Source organism: Ursus americanus, chromosome X, assembly GCF_024610735.1.
Source record: "Ursus americanus isolate L20-20 chromosome X, mUrsAme1.1.p, whole genome shotgun sequence".
Classification (NCBI taxonomy): domain Eukaryota; kingdom Metazoa; phylum Chordata; class Mammalia; order Carnivora; family Ursidae; genus Ursus; species Ursus americanus.
In genome coordinates this window covers 87,691,750-87,716,192 of record NC_142164.1, presented here as the reverse complement: position 1 = coordinate 87,716,192, position 24,443 = coordinate 87,691,750, and the positions used below count along the sequence as shown (strand labels likewise).

Here is a 24,443-nt window from a genome sequence, read left to right as displayed (position 1 = left end):
TGGATTTTTACTTATCCAAACTTTTTGCAATATCATATTTCTATAATAAAAAAGTTGGGGCCCCCGGCTGACTCAGTCAGCAGAGCCTGTGATTCTTGATCTCGGGCTTGTGAGTTCAAGCCCCCCGTTAGGTGTTAGAGATTACTTTAAAAAAATACATTAAAAAAAAAAGTTAAAAAAAAGTTTTGGTAACAGGTACAGCCATGTATACTAGCCGACGGTTTATAAAAACGACTTCTCTCTGAACTCCAGTATATTTAATTGCTATAGATATTTAACTTCTAAACACTACTGCCTTAAAAAAAGCAACTCAAATTTTCATAGCCTATTTTCAACCAAGCGCAGTAAAATAACTTATTTAAAAAAAAAAGAGAAGTACAATTGTTATATTAACATGTTCAGGGTTACATAGCAGAACCAGAACTAGAAATCGAGGCATTGTTGTCCCTGAGGCTTTTCTTTCTTTCCTGTATGTAAAATGTTCAGCGATAAACTTAGAAATACTAAATCTGACTGTAATGGTCCAACCGTGACTCCCAGGAACCACCTCTTACTGTGCAGCAGCAATGTTTTCCATAAAGGTAGCAAATAAGACTCCCAGATACATTTACAAAATATGTCACTTACCTCTTTGGCTCTCTGTACTGCATCACTCGGAGGATTCCTGATTTGTGGTGAAGACTTTGTGTTAATTTTGTCATACAGCTAAAAGCAAAGAAGAAAATCCGATCAACACTCATAATTCTTTGCTCAAAGTTCAGAGCTGCATATTTATTATTTCACTAAACAATATCTTCCTCTGACAAATGCTGGCTGCTGATTTCAGTGGTCTCCTCCCATTAATAATCTCTTACTCATTCAGTAAAACTTGTTGCAAGAGGAGTCTTACACGTATCGTTTTAGAAAATCATCTTCAAATAGACGGTCCAAGATCCTGTCAATGTGGCAGCTTCCTTTCTCATTTAAAATCGATCACTATTTCAGAACTGCAATATTTTGTTGCCTCTCGTAGAAGCGACATTCAACTAACATGGATACAGAGCAAAATGAAAGAATGCTTTCTGGCCAAGACACGTCTGAAAGAATTTTCACCGAAATCTAAATCTTGGGAAAGGGCAAATCCAACTCCTTCTAGGAAGGAATGTTCTCACAAAAGGTTTATGCTTGTTTTACTAGGGCTATTTATTAACAGTAACAGTGCTGGCATCCTTCAGCAGGAAATCAAGGACATGAACTTTTTCCTTGTGCATTTGCAAATTCACAGAGCATGAGAAGATACTGAAAAGAATCTAAATATATTTCAAAAACGCCATAAATCTAACTGAATCAAAATTTGACTTTCTGAAGGCAACTTAATTCTTTAAGGAAAAATCTGTGTAGGGTGGAAATGCAATTAAGATATTAATTTCTACCTCAAACGAAATGGCTCATTTGACAGTCTGCTTTGAAAAGTGAAAAGTTTAAATGGATTTTGGCTACTCTGCCATGTCTATTTCCTAACTTCTCTAAAACAGGTGGGGTTTTTTTTGGGTTGGTTTTTGTTTAGTTCTTTTTTTCTTTCTCCCATGTACCACAATGCTAGTGTACAGGTCAAATACTGACTATATACATCCTTCAGGTTACAGTTAGATTTGTTTATACTGACGCATGATAAAGCCTTATGACTTGTTTGGGCCACACCACACATAAAAACGCCTTATGAGAAATACATAAATTAATTACAAAGATGCCCAATGAGAACAATGTGAAGATAGAGCAGTGACCATTTTTAAACAAGGGCCTTGAGAAAGTACTACTAAATCAGAGGTTAAATGCACAGTGTAAGTAGACTAGTAAAGTGCTGTTTAAAATATTATACAGTTGACCCTTGAACAGCATGGATCTGAACTGCATGGGTTTACTTATTGTGGAGATTTTTCCCCAATAAACACAGTAAAGTACTCTGAATGTATTTTTTCTTATGACTTTTAAAAAGATTTTATTTGAGAGAGAGAGAGAGAGAGAGCGCATAGAGGGAGAGGGAGAGGGAGCAGCAGACTCCCTGCTGAGCAGGGAGCCCAATGCAGGGCTCAGTCCCAGGACTCTGAGATCACGACCCGAGCCGAAGGCACTTAACCCACTGAGTCACCCTGGCGCCCATCTTCCTTATGTTTTTTTTAAAGGCTGCCCCAATTACAATCTCATCGGCACTGAGTATGTATCTCCCTGTACCCTCATCAGTAGATCCGTGGTATGTATTACAATTTTATAGAAAGCTATTTATCTATTTGCCAGTTTGTTAAGTGCAAGGAGTCTCTTGACAAGTTTTCTATTTCCCCACGTTCCTTCTCCTCTGGAAATAAGAAGGGGGCTTTTTCCTTATTTACTTTAAAAAGTAAGCTCTATGCCCAATGTGGGGCTCAAACCATGACCCCAAGATCAAGAGTCACATGCTCTACTGACTGAGCCAGCCAGGTGCCCCTCTTATGATTTTCTTAATAACATTTTCTTTTCTCTAGCTTACTTAATGGTAAGAATTCAGTATATAATACATATACAAAATATGTGTTAACTGACTATGTTATTGCTAAGGCTTTAAGGTCAACAGTGGGATATTAAATTTTTGGGGGAGCCAAAGTTAGATGTGGATTTTTGATTATGCAGGGGTTGGCCCCCCTAACCTCTGCGTTGTTCAGAGATCAACTGTATTAACAGGGAACTAGAGATATGTGGCTGGCTCACAAAATTCACCCAAATCCCTGTAGAGTGCACACGGGGAGTCTTCATCCTCTGAATGGCTTCTATCTCTAAAGACTGTACCTTTTGAAATTTGGAACCAGGGAATGGATTTTCCCATAGAAATAATGTTATATATAGTGTTAGGTTCCCAGACTAGCCTTCAGAGATAAATGAAATACTGTACATATGCAATATAAAATAGAAGAAAAAAACAACAACCCACCAAAAGTAAGGAATCAGAAGTTGAAAAATTCCCTAGGTCTTATGTCAGTGTGGTTTCTTGAGAACCTGTGGCAGCTCCAGCTGGAATTGTTAAACAGAGAGATTCCTGGGCCCCACTCCAGACCTACTGAATCAGAATTTGCAAAGGAGGTCCAGAAATTTGTACTGTAATAAACTCCTTAGGTATTTGGAAATCTTACGTGCAAATGTTAACTTCTGAGAGTAACAGTAGTTGTACCAATAAGAATTGCTACTTTTATTGAATACTTACTAGATGCTAGTTATTAGTGAAAATTCTTAATATATATTCCCTTGTTTAACCTCAGACAACCCTATTAGGGCAATACCCTTATTATTCCCACTTTACAGATGAGGATACTGAGGCACAGAGTAGTAAAGCGAGAACCACTGTTCTAGCCTTACAGCCACTTTACACGTGGCATACAGATGCCTTCAGTGTCAACATTTTCAGGGCCCTGCTCCCAAAAAAGTGCTCAGAGCAAATTTTCTTCTGCTTCTTTGGTCTGGCCTGATCCAGTTCATCACATATTCACCCAAAGTGTAGGGGAAATAGTGGTGGGATGAGGGAGAGGTTGGGTGCTTCCAATCAAGGCAGAAGCAGTGGGAAGGACTTAAAAGAAGGGGTCTTCTGTCTGAGGTGGGGGCACTGGGCTCTGCCCCTCCAGCTCCTAGGAGAGCCTGGGACTGGAACAGTCCAGGCAGGCTGGACACAATGGATAGCTAAGAATATATGGTGAATCTCAACTGCCGGCTCATGAAGCAGAAGGGCAAGTAAGAATCATGGCAGGAAGGGGCAGGGAGGGAAGGGGCTCACTTTGTCACCATCAGAAGTGAGCCCTTATGGACTCATCCATCCATCCATCCATCCATTAACTGAGCTCCTACTATGTACTAGGCAGTGCAGTTCTACTTACTGGGGTTATGAAAATGAAAAGGAGGACAGTTCTTGTCCTCAAAGAATGCCCAAATTCCAAAGAGCTAAAGGCCCAGAAACCTATGCCAGCTGGATCCCTTTGAGAACCTGAAAGTAGTCTGGTCCCTCCAGTGCTGTCAACTGGAAGGGATCTCAGCTGAGTGAGCCCCAAGTTGGAGACTATCTGGATGTGCATGCATAACAGGCCACCTTTCATTTCCCTCTTCAATTTCTGCGACTGAGTTTTTTGCCTTTGGGACTCAAAATATTTTAGCGATACCCACAACAAATACAAACTATTTCAGAAATGTGGCAAAGCAGGTAAATAAAAAAATCCTCCATGGAGGAACGCTTTAATGCAATGTAACATTAGTGTTTTAAAACAGTAGTCAGAAAATATGCAGCTTTTCAACTTCTCATTCTTATGGATTCGAAGTTCAAGTCTAGGTGGTTTTGTAAAGGCACGGGGGCGAGTGAGATGTGGCTGGGTTTTGAGAACAAAGGAAAGCTGCAGCATGTATAAAGACTATCTAGAATGATGTGATTTGGGACTTTCCCTGTTGTCTTGGACCTTTAGCTGGAGCCCAGAGCTAAGGCCAATAGGAAGTAAGTAGCACCAAGCCTGCTAGAGAGCTGCCAGACCATCCGTCTAGGGCTTCCTGAAAGGCAGCCAAAATGGTCCTTCTGCACTCACCCTCATGCCCTACTCTGCCTACAGAGGCAGAAGTCTGGCGTCTGTAGGAGTCACAGGACAAGGAGAGCAAGCATTTGATCTCCCCTTCCTTCCTCCTGGGGAGGAAGACAGGGAGAGTTGCCTTCTTCCTCATGCCCAGGGAAGGGTGGCGGGTGCTCCAAGAGAACCGCGCAGAGAAACTGGAGGTGCCAGTAACAAGAGCTCGTTAGCTCATTCTCTGGAAGGATGCTTGCCAGGTTGCAGTGACTTTTGAAGCCCGCCTCGGGTGCACCGGGTTGGAGCTGAGTGTCCTTGGGGCAGCTTGACAGGTGGTGTCTGTGGTCCCAAGTGAAAACATACTGATGTCTGCCTCTTTCTTGGCCGGAGGCCACCTGGGGCAGCCCTTGCCAGTAGGGGGAGGCCAGCGTAGGGCAACCCACACTTGTAGTGTTTGTGTGTGTTTCCCATGAGTCAAGGAGCTGCCTCAGAGTGTGATCTGGCTGCAGCCATCTTGATGGAGCCCTGTCCAAGAGGGCTGCCTGCACGGAGCAAAGGGACCCAGAAGTAAGTAGCTGTGGGGTAACACCTGGGTGTAGGAGCTGAGAGGGTGCTGCTGAGGCCAGCTCCAGAGTCCACTGATGATGCAGAACCCAGGACAAAGCCAACATCTGATGACTGCCACATCAAGCGTGTTGACAGCCAAGAGGGCCCTGGCTGCCTGAGGGACAGGATTATGGAACATGCTGTTTAAGGGCTGCTTTCTCTTTCCCATGACCAGACTCTTGAGTTGACATTCAATAACAGCACCTCACATGGGGCTGAGTACACAGGAGATGTTTAATACATGTTTCTTTAAAAAATAAAGACGCATTTGAGTTGGTGCAGAGGAACTAGAAATAGATATTTTAAAAAAATTTCAGAGTGACATAAAAATAAACAGACTGGGAATACTTCTTTCTTAGCTTGTTTCTTTAGGAACCAGATATCATTATCTTTGGTCCTTCTTGCATAGCTAAAAACTTTCCCTCAAAATTAAATCTATTTTGACCATATTTCTTTTTTGGAGTGTGTTTCCAGGCTGACTTACTTCATCAAATTTTCAAGGTAGAAGAGGACCAACATGGTTCAGCTCCTCCACTTTTTTAAGGAGAAAGCTGAGGTCCAGTGAGGTGAAGTGTCGTGCTCAGGGTTCTGCAGCCAGAGCAGCAGGGACTAGACCATGAACTCCTGATGCGCCATCCTTTCTCTCACACCAGATTTCAGGAATACACAAAGTCTTCTGCCAGGGAGACACCTTCAGCAAATATTTGAAGGAAAGAACTACAGACAATGCTACTTACAGGTTGTAGGAAAAAATATATGAAATATGACTTGAAAGATATTAGCCAATCAACTACAAGCCTTGCCCTGTTAAGGAATGCTAGAATTCTATTCATTTCCTGGCCAGATGGTAAATATCTCAGGCTTTGTGGCAGTAAGGACTGTGTCAGCCGCTCGGCCTTGCTGTGTATGCAAAGGCAGCCATTAACAATCTGTAAACGAATGGACATGGCTGTGTTCCAATAAAACTTTATTTACAAAAATAGGTGGCTGGCTGGGTTTGGCCTGAGCACCGTAGTTTGTCAACCCCTGCTCAAGAAGCTAAATTTCATGGTGGATTGAAATGGCAAAATGTATTTCCTTCTGCTATTTGCTCTCCTGCAATGTGAAGATATCACGTGTATTTGTTTTTGGACTTTTTTCCTTTTTCCTTTTTTTTTTGAGAGAGAGAGAGTGAGCATGAGTTTGGTGTTGGGGGGGAGGAGGTAGAGAGGGAGATAGAGAATCTTAGGCAGGCTCCATAGCCTGATGTGTCACTCAATCTCATGACCCTGAGATTATGACCTGAGCGGAAATCAAGACTCAGTTGCTTAACAAACTGAGCCACCCAGGTGCCTCTTAAGTTTTTACTTCCGGTTAACATACGGTGTTAGTTTCAGGTGTACCATATAGTGATTCAACACTTCCATACATCACCCAGAGCCCATCACGAATGCCTGCCTCAATCCCATCACCTATTTAACCCATCCCCCTGCCCACCTCCCTTTCGGTAACCCTCAGTTTGAAGACATCGAGTGTATTTGTAAAGCTGAGGTGTAGAAGATGAGGTTGAGGGAGGGAAGAATATTAGTAAATTATCCCTATAGAGGCTCGTCTGGGTGGCTCAGTTGGTTAAGCATTTGCCCTCGGCTCAGGTCATGATCCCAGGTCCTGGGAATCGCTGCTCAGCGGGGAGCCTGCTTCTCCCTGTCACTCTGCCCCTCCCCCTTCATGCTCTCGCTCTCTCTCAATAAAATCTTTAGAAAAAAAAAATCCCTAGAGAGAAAACAAGAACGAATGTTACTGTTCTCTCTTTCCAATGAAGTTAAGGTTCCCCAACTTCAGCACTTTGTATTCTCTCTCTCTCTCTCTCTCTCACACACACACACACACACACACACACACACACAGAGCAAAACGAGGAAATGTGAACAGCTGCAAGGGGAACAGACTGTTTCACACTGTCTCAGGCCGCTCTCTGCTAGTCTCTGGCACTGGGTCAGATATGACCACACACAGCTATATGGACACGCTTAATCTTTCTGTCCTAAGAAATATAAGCACAGTTCTGTTAGGAGGCCACAATTCTATATTTGAGATGGGCTATTTTAAACAGAGCAGACTAAAGTTGGTGGTAATATTAAATTCAACTCTACTGAGATTGTACTTCCAAACCTAAAGATGAAATCAGTTAAGATGTCACTTTTTCTTCACATTCAACACAGTAAATCAAGTCTTTTTGCTTTTTTTAAACCATACTCCATCATATCTCATGCTCTTCTGGTTTCTAGTCCTCAGATGGAAGGCTTTGTTTTGCTCCCAGTTTATATGCAGCATTTAGCAAGATCAACATTTAAAATGGAATGGTTGGCAGAGAACTATAAAGTTACTACCACTGGGTTATATGTCCCACTAACTTTAGCACAGAGAAAACCAAATCTCACGATGAGAAAGTGTATTGGTTGAGATAAGATTATAACTTTTGCAATTAGACTTCAGATATGGGCCAAATAAGGAATGGGTTTGTAGAGTCGCAGGGAACTTCATTGAAGTTCATTAGCAAGCACCCTCTTGCCACTTACTTCAAAGTGACTGAAGGAGCTCCCTCCTGGAAAGCAATTCAAGTTTTCAAGAGTCAAATATTTAGCTGCAAAGTATGTAATGAAATGTGTCTGTGATCCTAGTACGGCAGATAAGAACAGTGTTCCCAAGTTTATGAACAATGATGGAATGAATCGAAATGACTTGCTCTGGAAACAGAGTATCTTATTTAGAACATTCTTTACAGCTTCTGAGTTGTCTGTGAAAAAGCTCGGTGATTAGAAACAAGTTTCAGTGTCACTTCTTTTCAGTGAACCTAGCGGGTCAGCTATTGATATCCAACAGTAATTTTTTAAAAATACATTTGAAATCTGGCACATTGCGAGGGAAAGGCGATTTACTATGAAAATGTAATATAACTAATATTCAACTACTACTGCACTGGAGCTGATTTTACGAAGTCAGAGATTGAAGAAAATCTTCTGAGATCTAAAAATCTACTTTTCCTGCTCAAGTTTATACATCAACTTGCCGTCTTCAGGTTAGAAATAGGAAAATGCGCTTTCAAAGATCTCTGGCATCATTAACATGACACAGTCCAAAGTAGGAGAAGAGCAGTATATTTAATAGTGGTCTAGAGACTGGGTGATGGGAAATGTAAGTGGGAAAGAAACACACTACAAAATTTAAAACGGGATTTTCAAAAATTTAAGAAGCTACAATGAAACTTTGCAAAGAACTATAACCTGTCTTGCTCACAAATCTAAGACTGATTATGCATCGAGATATTATGATCTACAAAAAGAAATTAAAATCACCCAGGGCATTTTTCTTCTTTGGGATTAAAAAAATATCTTTCCTCTCAGCACTAAAAATGATTTTTCTTAAAGATTAATATTCTGTAAAACTTCTAAAAATCAATTTAATTTTCTAAAAAATAGTTGAAGGAAGCACTCAAAGATTAGTCACACAGACGACCCTCCATCTGCATGGAGATAATACACTCCATCCGTTTAAAGAATATACTTTCATTTGCACACTACCCTTCACAATTTGTATTTTGTGCTAACTTTCCCTCCAAAAGGTCAGAAAACATGTAAATAGCTAAATTTTATCAATTTTAAACTAAACTTGTTTCTCATCTAAAAAAAAAAGTCGAATCCACAAATCTAGTGACTGACTGTAAGAAAGTAGCAAGAGTCCCACCCTGGAATTTAGATTTGCCCTGGAGAAAGGTTCAGGGCTGCCTACCACTACTATGGCCCAAGTTACTTGGGATAAAGTTAGAAGTGGGTATCTGATGGACTGTATATTGTATTTCCTGCCCAATAAGAATGGTCCCGGGAGCCCTTGAGTTAGATGTCCCAGGAAAAATTTAGCCTAATGGTATAGTAGTGAAATGCTAGCTTAAATCAAGCTTTAGAAAATCATGATGGGGTATATATCCTTACCTGAAGTCTTTTTTTTTTTAAGATTTTATTTTTATTTATTCGACAGCGATAGAGACAGCCAGCGAGAGAGGGAACACAAGCAGGGGGAGTGGGAGAGGAAGAAGCAGGCTCATAGCGGAGGAGCCTGATGTGGGGCTCGATCCCAGAACCCCGGGATCACGCCCTGAGCCGAAGGCAGACGCTTAACCGCTGTGCCACCCAGGCGCCCCCTGACCTGAAGTCTTAAGAAGGGGCCCAGCTGGCTTAGTAATATGCTACTGTAACTAAATCAATTATGAAAGTTTTCATCTGACAGCAAAAAGGAAACTGAACAATCGGTTCATCTCGGCCAGTTCAAGAGTTCTTGAGAAGGATGCAAAAATACTTTGGATTTTGACAGTGAAAGTACCCCAACGGAGGCCCTCGTTTGGTTTAGGTATTAGCTGTCTGTATACAGAGCTGCTTTTGTTTTAAGCCCATTAGAACATTGCACTTATGGGGATTTATTTTTGAAACCAACAAATTAAGACTTGCTTGACCTCCTAGTTCATCCCTTTGGTGGCCTAACAATATAGGCCACTGTCGCAGATTCTGGGCAGTTGGCAGCTCTTTCTGAGAAACTCAAGCAGTGGCCTCAGATGACCTAACATGACTGTTCTGTCGGCCCTTTTCAGTCGGGAATTAACTCTAAAATTGAGCCTGGTAAGAAACAAATCATAATGCTTTTTCTTGAGCAAGCAAAAGAAAACATAGGGAAAAAACACTACTTAGATGATGTAGGCGGCTTTATTTTGCTTTCACTCAAGCCTCTTCTGAAAGAGGGGACTTTTTACTACCAGATCCAAGTGTCTGCCCACTTGTGAGAAATTTCAGTAGGATATGAATTTCTTTTCCATTAAAACACTAACATTAACAAAGTGTTGAAGCTTCATTTCTTTTTAAAAAAAATTTCTAAATTTATTTTTAAAAGATTTTAATTAATTTATTTGAGAGAGAGCAAGACAGCGAGAACATGAGCAGGGGGAAGGGGCAGAGGGAGAAGCAGACTCTCGGCGGAGCAGGGAGCCTGATGTGGGGCTCGATCCCAGAATCCCGGGATCATGACCTGAGCCGAAGACAGACGCTTCACCAACTGAGCCACCCAGGCGCCCCAGAAGCCTCATTTCTTAATGTGCTCTTCTGAAGCATCTAAAATACTTAAATGATATTTAACTAAATGAATATCTTATTATTTGCTGTTTTAAAAGAAAACATTTACATCAGGTGTGTCATATAATACTATGAAATCCCTGAGGTCATACAATAATTTCTGACTTCTGATAGGACTTTCACTTTGCACGGGTAAACACCAAGCATTTGTACGAGTAGCTGTAGCAAAAATGAATTTCTATTGTGGCAAGTTATAAGAGAACAGAACAGTTTGGCAGAAGAGGTTTTAATGAGAGAATGTTAGGTCACAAAGAGAAGAAAGCAGCTATGTTCTTGGTTTATGAATGCTGCAAGCCAACCCCACCAAATATTCTTCAAGTGAGCTTATCACATTCCTTTCTGCGGTAAAACTCCTCCCTTCCTTGAGAACAGGATGAAGAAGAATCAGTGCTTGTTGCACTTTGATGGCTTTTTGAACATTCCTCTGCCTTCTGGTAAAGTGGATTGTGGTGCCATAAAAAGACAGTGGCACTCAGTGGGCAACACTGGGACCAAGCACAAGCTGATTCATTACTCTCGGTATTTCAGAGTAAATTCCAGTCCCTGTTTGAAGAAGTAATTCATCTGAACAAATACGGGAACTGGACAGACTCCTGTAGTTAATCATACTTCCAGTGAAAATCACACATTCCTTTCACAAAGATGTAGAACACAGGAGCTAACTTGGAGCCCACGCAGAGCAACTGCCCGGGGTATCGAACAAAGGTTGGATTCCCTACTATTGGACAGCTTTAGTTTTGAGAATTGGGTTTTTCCTGTTATAGGAGTATCTATCATAAAGCATTGATATTGGACGAATGGATAAACAAAATGTGGTGTATACCTACAATGAAACAGTTTCCAGCCTTTAAAAGGAAGGAGATTATGATACGTGCTACAGCATGGATGAACACTGAGGATACAACATTAGGTGAAATACACCAGTCAGTCACCAAAGAACAAATATGGTAGGATTCCACTTACATGAGTTATCTACGCTAGTCATATTCATTGAGACTGAAAGCAGAATGGTGGCCACCAGGGGCTGGGGAGAGAAGGAACTGGTGGGTTGCTGTTTCATAGGTACGGGGGTTTTAGCTGCGGAAGCCGGAAGTAGTTCTGGAGATGGATGGTGGTGATGGTTGCACAACAATGTGAATGTACTTAATGTCACTGAATCGTACGCTAAAAATGGTTACAATGGTAAGTTTAGACTAGGTATATTTTACCACAGTAAAAAGACAAAAAAATTGATACTATGTCATATCTGTTAAAAAGCTGTGAACTTTGGGAAACGATGAATATGTATTTGCATGTAAAAGAAATGAATAGCTAAAACACATCTGAGAAGGTACCCCCCCTTATTGAAAAATATGTAAAATTATGTAATTCATGTTTTTAAGATAATTTGGACTTCTTTCAAGAGGCACAACAATGTATTGGTTAATAAAACGAGTTCTTGGGACAGAAAAATAAATTTAGCATTTTTAAGTCAGTAAGTGGTAAATTCTTAGCCATAACGTGAAATATTGAGAGGAGGAAGTCAGTGTGATGACCCTGTGAAATCTACTAGGATGACCCCTTTTCACAGTGGGCTTTGGGCACTGCTGAAGGCAGGCAGTTTGGCTTTGCTGGATTGGGGTCAAGACACAGGGACAACTCCAGGAGACTGGAAAGTACTGTTGTAGTCAGAGTGATGGATTACAAAGGACATTATGGGATCCAGAGTACACTATAACCTATAGCACATGGAAGGAACTTCCAGCAGTGCTTGACCTTAAAATAATACAAAAAGGGTAAAATAGTTTTTTTTTTTTTAAGTAAAAGGGAATTCCTTCTCGTTTTTTCACTTTTGAAAGCTTTATTAGGGCATCATTTATAAACTACACAATTTGCACCTTGTAAGTGTATAGTTTGAAGATGCTGAGCAAATTTATAGTTGTACAACCATCACCTCAATCCAGTTTTAGAACAGTTCCTGCATCCCCAAGAGTTCCCTTATGTTGAATCTAAGAACTCTTTGCCTAACCCAAGGTAACGAAGATTTACTCCTACATTTTCTTTACAAATTTTTATTATTTTAAGCTTAAAAGGAATCTATGATCCATCTTGTGGAAATTTTTTGTGTGGGGTGTGAGGAAAGGGTCTAAGTTAATTTCTTTGCGTATGGATATCCAATTGCTCTAGCACCATGTTTTAAAACAAAACAAAACAAAACAAAACAAAACAAAACACCACCGCTATCCTTTTTCCATTGAACTTCCTGGGCACCTTTGCTAAAAATCAACGGGGTCATGAATGGGAAGGTTTATTTCTGAACTGTATTCTGTTTCACTGATCTATATGTCTATCCTTACACCAATACTGTGCTATTTGCATTACTCTAGCTTTGTAGAAAGCTTTGAAATCAGCTCCCCAACTTTGATCTTCTTTTTTCAAAATTGTTTTTGCAATTCCATATAAATTTTAGGATCAGCCTGTCAACTTCTACAAAAAAAAAATTCTGCTGAGATGTTGATAAGCACTGTCTTGAATCTATAGGTCAATATGGGGAACACTGTCACCATAACAATACTGAGTCTTCCAATCCAACAGTCTCTCTCTCCATTTATTGTGACCTTCTTTACTTTCTTTCAGCAACATTTGTAGTTTTCAGTGTATGAGTCCTATACTTTTGTTCAATTCACTAAATATTTTATTCAATGGTATTGTATTCCTTTAATTTTATGTTCACAGGATTTACTGCTTGTATGTAGAAATAGTTAATTTTTGTATATTGATCTTATATCCTGCAGTCTTGCTAAACTTGCCTATTAGTTCTAATAGATTTTTTTGGTAGATTCCTTAGGATTTTCTATATACAAGAATATATCTCTGTGAGAAGATGGTTTTACTTCTTCCTTTCTTATCTGCGTACCTTGAATTTCTTTTGCTTCCTTTACTGCACTGGCCAGAATCTCCAGTACAATGTTGAATAGAAATGGTAAGAGTAGACAACCCTTGCTTTGTTTCTGGCTGTATTTGTTTTCTATTGCTGCTTAATGAAGGACCATACACTTAGTAGCCTTTTTTTTTTTCCTCCTAAGTTTGTTGATATCTTAAGAATGAAGAAAAACTACTTTGAAAATATTCAAGATATATGCTATTTCTAGCTCTCTTTACCCTAGGAATTTTGTGTCATGTGGTAATTTTCTACTGACACTAATACTTGGGTATGTTTCTAGAAACAGATATGGGAAGTTTTGCCCATTCCGTTAGAAACAGTGGAATGAGAGACCCTGGCAGTGCACTTCAGTCTCCAGCCCCAGGACACAAGTAGCACAAAGGTCACACCACTGGCCCACTACCCAGCTGGGTTTTCATATTTGCTGAAGCTCATGCTTAAGGCTAGAAGGCACCCTGAGAAGGTCCCAGTAGTTTAGCTTCTGAAGGTCCTCAGGCCTTAACATTCTAGACATTTAAGTCTAACTCGAATGGACTACAAATTCATGGGAAACTTAGCTTTGGCATTTCCTGACTGGTAATCTATTTAAACATCCAAACTTAACAGTGTATCAACTTACTTCTCAAACCCCAAATTGCTGGAAAACATCAAATCATTGCAGAAGTCCCAGTTTTTCCCCCTTTAGGAAACTTCTGAGTTCTAAAAATATGCTGTTCCCAAATAGGACTACTAATTTAATATCATCTCAAAAAGGCAAAATAGTAAATCAAGCATTGTAGTCTTCCAGTGCTGGATAAAAAAACAAACAAACAAACAAAAAACCAAAAAACAAAACCTCTCTAACTCTCCCTAAACAGTAAAAAACTATAATAAAGATGTCGGTAATACAAAATATGGAGAATTCCAGACACTGATTTATTTCTAATGCAGTATTTTAAAATATCAGTTAATCTATAGAAAAAGTGGTAAGTTGCTATTGCAGTGAGTTTCTGCTCTATTAATCTAATCACAAATTAAACATAATTTTAGGACTTCCCACAAAAATAATCTTAATTAGGTGGGGCTTCTCATTTACTATGGAAACAGCAGTCTGTAACGAATGCTAACAGCTGTTCAGAGGTATGACAGATGGTGGGTGAATGTTTAAAACTAGCTGTCAAAGTTTGGCAGAGAGAGAGAGAAATGTGTCATTTAACAATGTTTCATAACATTGTTGACTTACAAAGTAAACATTTATTCAGCAACAGGAAAATTTCCACAAGATATTGAGAAGATCGAGAATCACCACCAGATAACATTCGCAAAATGCTTTTTAACTGAAAAAGCCTCTTGATTTTTCAGTCTAAAAATGCATCTGTCACCTGACAGTCCACTGTATCACATGCAAGTTGCAACCCCAAACTAACTCAATATAGCATTAAAAGACGTTAAGTACACCTTAACACCAATTCCCAACAAAACTCACTTAACGAGCGACCGAGTAACGTTTCATTATTTTTATATTAAATTTGTGTAACTTACACTCACACCTGAAGAATCGATTCAGGGCAAAATCAGTTTCCACGTGGTAGTGGACTGAATACTCTCCCCTCAAAATTCATGTCTGCCTGGAGCCTCAGAATGTGACCTTATCTGGAAATAGGGTCTTAGAAGATGTAATTAAGATGGGGTCATACTGGATTAGGGCAGGCCCTAAATTCAATGACTGGTGTGTCTTTATAAGAAGGCTGTGTAAAGACACAGAGTCACACCCATCCAGAGAAAAACGCCATGTGAAGTCGGGGCTGAGACTGGACGGATGCATCTATAAGCCAAGGAACCCCCAGGAATTGCAGGCAACTATGAGAAGCTCGAAGAGGCATGCAAGGAGTGGAAGGAGTCTTCCTTGGAGCCTTTGGAGGGAGCATGGCCCTGCTGACACCTTGATTTAGGACTTTTGGCCTCCCAAACTGTGAGAGAATAGATTCTGTTATTTTAAGCCACCCGGTTTGTGACCCTTTGTTGTGGCAGCCTCAGCAAGCTCATACACATGCCAAACTGCATTTTACGAATAAAACTGATCTGTGTATTTTATGCACAGACCATCTCTGCACCAGTGCTTGTAATCTGTGAAAGTAGACACATGGACCAAGCTGGACCAAACACGGGTTCCTCATCAAGCCGCTTTATTTCCCCCACAAAACGAGGAGCAGCATGTGTGTGTCAGGTAGAACTGGTTGGGGAGCAAACATTTAGAAATTTCTGGATCTGTTTCCTTTTTTTCTAATTTCTCACTGCAGATTCAACTAGATGTGTTTTACTAGAATTCAAGTCAGAAAGCATTTCCCCTCTCAGTGCAACCGCAGTATTTCTCCTTTTGTTTTAATGTAAATTCTCTCAACACAACAGATGTTTTGTTTCCTTCAAATTCTAATAATATTTCTTTGCATTTTCAGCTTATTATTTTGAAGGCATGACTGGAAAAATAAAGTACTAGATGATCTTTTGTCTCCTTAGGAACTTAATCCTTTTTCTTTTTGTCAGCTTAAAAATGATGACCTCAAACTTAGCTGTTTTCAGTGTTGTTGAAATAACAGGATTTAAGTATAATAAAGATATTTCACAAAATGGCTCAGTGGGATTAAGTGACAATCAATCCATGGTCCACAAAACTATGCCACTAGGTGTCAGTACTTAGAATCCTTCAAAAAAGGAACCAGTGTTGATTCTGTAAAACAAAACAATTCCAATCCAAACATGGGCTACGGAACATTAGAAGGAGGAGAAATGAATGGTCAAAATTTGAAAAGCTTTTTCTCAAGAATTGGTCATACCACATTCCTTTTTACATAAGCACTTCAAGTATTAAAAATTGTTTTAATCATTAGATTTCTCTTTATGGCAGCTACTTGAATACTCCACTGATTACGTTATTGATATGTATAGTCTGTTAGTTCTGAGACAAGAGCATAATGAACCATAGTTATAGGCTCTAGATCAGGAGAGCACATTCCTTTTTTTTTTCTTTAAAGATTTTATTTATTTATTTGACAGAGAGAGAGAAAGCCAGCGAGAGAGGGAACACAAGCAGAGGGAGTGGGAGAGGAAGAAGCAGGCTCCCGGGGGTGGGGGGGGGAGCCCGATGTGGGGCTCGATCCCAGAACGCCAGGATCATGCCCTGAGCCGAAGGCAGACACTTAATGACTGAGCCACCCAGGCGCCCCAGGAGAGCACATTCCAATGACGGCTTAAGTCATTCATGATGATTAAAGCTTTTTGTTGAAGGATGGGTCAGTTTGGATCTTCAGATCCCAGCACTGCCTAAAAACAACGGCCTTACAGTCAGGTCATTTCAGGGGGTGGGAGGTTCTGGGGTTCACGTGTAGCACCTGTCTGCAAAATTCTGCAGACATGGCATCTTTTTACTGGGCACGGTGCCTTCTCAGTCCCTGTGCTCCTTTTCCAATTGAGATGCACTGATAGGGCAGATGCTGACACTGTAGACACTTTCTCAAGTTTATAATTCCTAAGAACCCAAAGGAACTTTAAGCATGTTCTTCCTAACACCTAGGAGTCTCTTCTGAAGTTGTGACAATGTTGACCCAAGAACGCAGCAGTTACTCAAAGCACATGTTTTCAGTGAGGTCTGAAGGGCTTAGCATTGGGCAATAAGCGGCGGCCCCACTCAGTTCCAAAGTCTAGCCTATGTCTGAGTATCTGCCCCTGCTTGTAGAAGCTAGCGATGTTCTTCCATCTCCCCTGCAGTCTCAAGCTGGGTGGACTCAGAAACCTTGTTATATTAGTCAGAAAAATATACCCTTGAAAACCAGTCTGGGCTTCGCTGAGCCTTTAAATGACAAAAAGTTCTTGATCTAAAAGGTTAGTAGATCTTAGCAATGACCTAACCACTGAGTACACTGAAATAAACCAAATCTCCATGGTCCGCTATAGCTTCTTTCAAATATCCCACTTGCTAGTTCCAGTAAAGGGTAGGACTTCTGTGGGAAATTCACATTTGCGAAAACCTTCTGTATCCTATGACGCAATGATAGACAACGATAGATAAAGAAGTCAATGAATAAAGAAGAGGAAGGAATGTTAAGAGCTCTCCACAAAACAGAATGAATTTCAAAGGCTTTCTGGTACCTGAGGAAAGTAACGGGTATTTGAAATTAAACTTATTTGAAAACGTCCTCAAATTACTTAAGATAAATTACGCTAAAGAGAAGACCCATTTCCTTATCCTCCTGAGGGCATTTGTTAGCTTTACTGACAATTGACAAACATAACTGTAATATATGTACAAGGTGAGGATTTGATGAATGTGTACACTGTGAAAGGATTCCACAATCAAGTTAATTAACACATTCTTCACGTCACACATTTAACTTTTTTTTGGTAAGAACACAAGTTCCCCCCCCCCCCTTTTTTTAAAGAGAGTGCTCATGCACGTAGCTGGGGAGGAGCAGACAGGGGGAGAGAGAGAATCTTAAGCAGGCTCCATGCCCAATGTGGAGCCTGACATGAGGCTTGATCTCATGACTCTGAGATCATGACCTGAGCCAAAATCAAGAGTCGGATGCCCAACCGACTGAGCCAGCCAGGAGCCCCGTGAGAACACTTAAGTCCTACTCTCTTAGCAGATTTCATTATACAATTTATCAACTATAGTCACCATGTTATATATTAGACCATCAGACCTTACTCATCATATAAGTGAAAGCCTGTACCCTTTTAGCAACCTCCCCTCATTTCCCAGACCCCCAGCCTGGGGCAACCATCATTCTACTGTTTCTAGGAGTTTGACTTTGATACCATGCATTATTTATATTTCCCTGTCTGGCTTATTTCACTTAGCACATTTTAAGACTATGTTTCCCAGCTCTCTTGCAGCTAGGTAGGCATGTAACTAGTATTTGCCATTGAAATGTGGGCAAAAGTGATATAGCCTATTTCCTACTATGAGCCTGCAAAATTCTCCATTTTTGTTCATCTGCTGCTGGGTACAAATGATGCAGTGGAAGAGGCCTGATCCCTGAATGACTGTGTGGAAGATACCCCCCCCCCCCATCATCTACCTGCACTGGACTACGATGTGAGCAAGAAATAAACTTTTATTCGTTAAACCACACAAATTTTAGGACTGCATGCTATAGCAGTTGGTCAGGCCTGATTAACAGAGACACTATATAAAAAAGCCAAACTAATTTTTAAAATTTGATAACTAATTTGATTTGACTGCATTTATGGAAGAAGCAACTGTAGGTTACCTACGACTTCACTTAGTGTGAAGTTGAAACGTAATGCAATGCTCTTAACTTAGTGTTTCCCAAACTGGTCCTCATCAATTGGACAAGACTGTGAATAAAAGTTCCGTGCCCAAATTAGTTTGAGAAATGCTATTAAAGTCAATCCAGTTTCTTTGCTACGGGACATCTCAAAGCTGTTAATATGCTACTATCCACTCTGAATCTGTATAAAAGGATAAAGAATGTAGCATTTCCCTAACTTTTTTAGTGAACACATAATTTAACCAATACATTTAAGATCTACTCCCTTCCTGCTCCATGGCGACACTCATCACTATCTCCCAGAGCAACATCCTGCAGAATACATTCTGGGGAATGTTGCGTTAGTCAGAGTTTAACAGTTCTAGGCAGCCCAAAGCAAATACCATTCTCTTATAAAGGGAAGGTTTTTCTTGTAAAAAGACTAACCTGTACTAGCAGACTACTACGTACTAAGAATGTTTTCACTGCTGAAGTCAACCAAGTTACCTAAGAAAGGGATCCGACTTAAAATGTGACTGAAATAAAGGCAGATATGAACTCTCAGCTTCTGATTTTTTCTTCGTATCTCACTCTGCTGTCAGTGGAGCCTGTCACGTTTAATGTTCTTATGTTTTAAGGAGAAGATGAAGTCTATGAAAACCAGCATGGTTAACTATAGAATGTGTGTGTCTACTGCACAGTATCTTTTTTTTTACTTTTCTCGCTCTTACACTCACGCTTCAGGTACAATGTTTTATTTTTTTAAAAAGATTTTATTTATATATTTGAGAGAGAGAGAGCGAGTGAGCACGAGTGGGAGAAGGGGCAGAGGGAGAGGGATGAAGCAGACTCCCCACTGAGCAGGGAGCCCGACATGGGGCTCGATCCTGGGACCTTGAGATCACGACCTGAGCCAAAGTCAGATGCTTAACCGTCTGAGCCACCCACGTGCCCCCATCTCATTCTTTTCACCTGCTGCTTAATATTCCCTATTAGGAGTGAATATGCCATGGTGTATTTCACTGTTGCCTTATGTTCACTCTTACCAACCTTCTATGACTAATGTTCATGTCCCTGCATCTTTGTACCTGTTTGGGAGTGTTTCTCCAGAGTAGAGGGATTCTTCTAACAGAAACACACACACACACACACACATATAAGTGTGTATGTGTGTATATATATATATACACACACACATAATTCTTTTTACAGTGACTTGCTAGAATACATTGCTTTTGTACTATATGTACTTATTTATATTTATTTTATTTATATATTTATATTTATTTATACTATATACACTTTATTTCAGTTATGAAGCTATAATGGATGATTTCCCACATTTCTCACAGACCTAAGACTGAAAATGGACTGTTATGATGGACGCCTGGAAATTCATGTAAAGTAAAAAAGGGACACTAAATATTCAATTCGCTAAAAATAAAAAAAAAAAAAAAAACCCAGACAGACTTACATCTAGTAGTGTGTGGAGATGCTGATCCTGGAAAACACTGTGTAGAAAATCTAAGTCCTTTTCACTGCAGTCTGTAAGTGCGTGAATTTCTTCCAGGCTGTCCAGCACCTGCGAGACTGCTCCTAAGGGGAACAAACCGAAAAGAAACAGCCAGTACAGAAAGTCAGTGTCAAACTCACCTTTGTAACCTCAATTTTGCATTTCAGAACAATGGACCAACAAACATAACTTCAAAGGTTCATGTCTTTACTGGACAGACTTAAATGAATTTCATATCGCTTAAGGATAGAGTATTTTCAGTGAGTTTCTGTTTGTGACAATGTATTTGTGTGCTTTTCATTTTTCAAAGTATATTGATGCTGGTCTTACTTGAATTAAAGAAATTCGTCAACTATAATTGAATTACTGGAAGATCTGGGTGCAGCAAGTTATACCTCAGGAAAAGTGTGTCATTTCCATGACCCCATGATGTTTTAAAATATTACAGAAATAACACAGGTGAGCCTTTCGTACAAGTGTGTCCCATCAAGAACGGAAAGTAAAGCCACCTGTAGCTCTGAGAGAAAAACAGAGTGTTTTTCTTAGGATTTTTTTTTTTTTAAAGTGGGCTCCATGCCCAATGCGGGGCTTGAACTCATGACCCTGAGTTTAAGACCCGAGCTGAGAGCAAGTCAGACGCTTAACTGACTGAGCCACCCAGGAGTCCTAGCTTCTTAGGATTTTTAAGTCTCAAACTTAAGTTAGTGAAGATCCCAATAAATTCTTTCTCCTTCCTTTGACAAAGTCAAGGGAATCTAGTTGTTCTCAATCTGTTGGGCCCTTTTTATTCAAAAGGCGAAGACAAAGGCTAAGCGTATTGACTGACACACTTCCAAATACCATATTATATATTAGGGCAACTCATTTTTGCAGGGCAAAGGAAATGGTAGTGTGATCACTTTCTTTAAATTTCTTCTTATAACCAGGAATTCAGAGAGGTATTATTAGGGAAAGATACATACTGGGGAGCAACAAAGTCACTTACACAGCTTTAAAGAAATGATAAGCATATTTGACTCTACAGACAACGTGCACATACAGACTCCAGAGAAAGAACCTGAAGAGGCTAGGCTTTGGAGCATTAGTGTTTGAGAAATTCTAACAGTAAGTGCCTCATTGCACATGTTAGTCTTGGATCAGTAGCTTTCAACCAGTGGTGACTTTGCCCCCGGGGGGACATCTGGCAGTCTGGAGACATTTCTGTTGTCACAACTGTGGTGGTGATTGGGGACGGTTTGTGCTACTATCATCTAGTGTGTAAGGCCTGGGATGCTATTAAACGTTCTACAATGCTCATGACAGCCTTTCACAAGAAAGAATTATGTAGCTCAAAATGTCAATAGTGCTGAGGTTCAGAAGTTCTGCTTTAGATAACGATAAAAATCTTGAATCTTTCTGTTCTGGAACTCTATGCTGTTTCTAATTACTTCTGGTCTTGGACCTCATCCAATCACTTGCACTTATTGGTAAGAATGTAAATTAGTATCACTTTCCCAGAATGCAATCTAGTAACATGTATCAAAGAGCCTTAAAAATGCTCCTGTACTTTGATTCAGTAATTCCATTTACAAAAACCTACCTTAAGGAAAAAATGGGAAACACAAAAAAGATTTATGTATGAGGATATTTATCATATAAAATGGGGGGAAATATCAAATACTTAGAGAATGATTAAACAAAGTATAGAACATCCGTATAATGGAGTATATAACCAAATGGAAATTACTTTTGAAGAATTTTAAAGACATAAAGAAATCCTCACGATATTAAATTCAAGAAAGCAGAATGCAAAACCACATAAACTGTATATTCCCGATTATGCCTGAAGAAAATACATATACAAACTCAGGGGGAATAAAAACAGAATGAAATACACCGAAAGCATAACAGCAGTGATCTTTATTTTCCTATTTATACTTCATTCTGTTCGTGTCCATATGTTCCAAGTTTTCTACAATAGAAAAAGTTGCTATATAAGCAACTGTTTTTTGCAGTAACATTTCATTATGTTAATGATTCAGGGTGTAAGCCACAAATCAAGTGGTTATTCACATGGAAAATACTGTGTTTTTTGTTTTGTTTTTTTACAAATTTGACTTTTTGAGATAATTATAGATTCACATGCAGTTGTAAGAAATAATAGAGAGAGATCTCATGTGCCCTTTACCCAGTGCCCCTCAATGGTAACATCTTGTAAAACTCATGCAACATCACAACTGTGATACTGACATTGACACAGGCAAGCTACAGAATATTTCCATCACCACAAGGATTCTTCATCTGGCCCTTCTATAACCATCCTCATTTCCTCCTACCTATCCCCTCTGAACCGCTGGCAACTACTAATCTGTTTTCCATTTCTATAATTTTGCCATTTCGAGGATGCTATACAAATGAAAGCATGCAGTATGTAATCTTTTGTGATTGGCTTTTTTTCTCCAGCATAACTCTCTGCAGATTCATCCAGGTTGTGGGCATCAACGGCTGAATCCTTTTTATTGTTGAATAGTATTCCCTTGCACGGATGTACCAAAGTTTGACCATTTATCTATTGAAGGGACTGTGGATACTTTCAAATTTTGAATAGTTATGCCTACTAGGCTCTTGGTATTCTTTCACTGAAAGCATCAAGTGGATATTAGGTAGGATTAAAAAAAAAGGTACAAGGTACAAATCAGTCCTCATTTCCCTTGCTGTTCCTAAAAAGGTATTAACCAAATCCACTTCGTTCTACCTGCTCTTCTGGTGACTTTTACTTTGTCCTGAGTAGGGGAAAAACTCTGGAAATTAGTTCAAAGCCGGCTCTCTCATCATCTCTTACTGAAAGCCTTGTAAAACAAGAGATGATGTGAAGAAATTAGTTCCAAATGTCGCACGGAACTCCTGACCCCAGCACATCATCAGTAGCAGAGTTAAATGATACCAGGTTTATAGAGTCACTAAAGCCAGTTCTAAACTTCTGGACTTAACAAAATTGCAATGACAGAAATACCAATGAAATGCCTTTTGTACATTAAAAAAATTCAACAGATACTACAGAAACCTAATTATCATTTTCATTCAGTTATCTTAGTGGAACCTTGCCTAGTTTTTACAGTCTCCACCAACATCACTTATGCGGATACATAATCTAGGTGGCAGTTTATTAATACTACAAGATGAAAATAAAACCACCTTGTATCTAGTGAATACCAAGATGGCAGGTCTAACCCCTAGGAAGCTATTCTGGCTGTACCACCTGCTGGTCTGTGAACCCCAGAGCGCTATGCAATTCCTGTCCCAGCAGCGTGCATGCTCCACGGGCGACCCTACATGTGCACTTGTTCACTCTTCTGTGCTGTGAGGTCCTTAAGGCATATCTGTATTTGATTCATTTTAGAACATCCACAAAATATGCACTGAATTAAGTTAGAAAGAAACGTAACAACGACAACACGGGCTTCCAGTTCTCAAGTGTTTAGTATGTGCCAGGCACATCCTCAGGACGATGCAGTAAGGTAGATATGTTACCTGACCTTTCTAGATAGGGAACTGAGGTTCAGAGAAGTCAAGGAAGGTCACAGCTAGAAATGGTAGAACCGAGACTCAGCCCCAGCGTGTCTGGCTCTGAAGTCTACACTCTGCCTGACTTACTACACGAATTGGCTATATTGGAAACAGGAGACACAGCGTCGAGAAGCTCTATGTGGTTTATACATGGGTATGGAGTGTAGAAAAGAACCCGGCCCCGATAACCAAAATCTTTATTGAACATTCCTGCTTTTTGCCAGGTGCTAGGCAGGGGCTTCTGAGAAAATAGGTATGATCCCTGGCCTTGAGGATGGGGCTCTCAGGCACCCTACACCCTGAAGTAAATGATATACAAGAGGAAAAAACAAAGTGTTACAGAAACAGGCTGCCTCGCAAGGAGCTGGGGCAAACTTAGAGAGGAGATGGACGAGCAGGAATTCAACCCGCCCCTGGGCTCTACTCTGCTCGGACAGACGCAGCGAATGCTCTGCTGGAACACACAGAGGCATCTCTTAGCCGGTGTTTCCAGGAAGCAACACCCATCAGGCTCAACGGGTCTATTTACCCTCCTTGGATCTTGTCACCATTTCTGACTGATTTAGAGTCTTACCTTGTACCCAAATGTGCTTAACTTTGTGGGTTTTCAATCATGAGAGGAAGCATTTCCACAGCTGGACTTGAGCTACCTATTTCAGTTTCTGAAAAGTGCCCCAAATTTTAAGTTTCTGAAATTAGGCAGGAAAATTACAGCTTTTCTTCCATTTCTCCTTTATCTTTTACATTGAATAAACACATAGTTTTGGTCTAACCTCAAAATGTTTCTTTACCCTTGACCATTTTAACACCTTCCATTGACACCCCCCCCCCCGATTCTAGTTCTGTTCTTTCTTTCTTTGGGTATGAGCAGCAGAACCACAGAAAAACATTCTTTGTGTGATACAT

General features: G+C 40.1%; 1 protein-coding gene across 8 annotated transcripts in view; it reads right to left on the bottom strand.

Moving 5' to 3' along the window:
• The window catches only part of CASK (calcium/calmodulin dependent serine protein kinase), a 349,106-nt gene that overhangs the window by 67,662 nt on the left and 257,001 nt on the right, over positions 1 to 24,443 (bottom strand). For all 8 annotated transcript variants that reach the window (XM_087859504.1, XM_087859498.1, XM_087859502.1 and 5 more), the window contains exons 11-12: positions 19,953 to 20,074; positions 628 to 705 (exon numbers count right to left, since the gene is read on the bottom strand). In XM_087859504.1, coding sequence (XP_087715630.1) covers positions 628 to 705; positions 19,953 to 20,074 — 200 coding nt within the window. The remainder of the gene's footprint in view (positions 1 to 627; positions 706 to 19,952; positions 20,075 to 24,443) is intronic.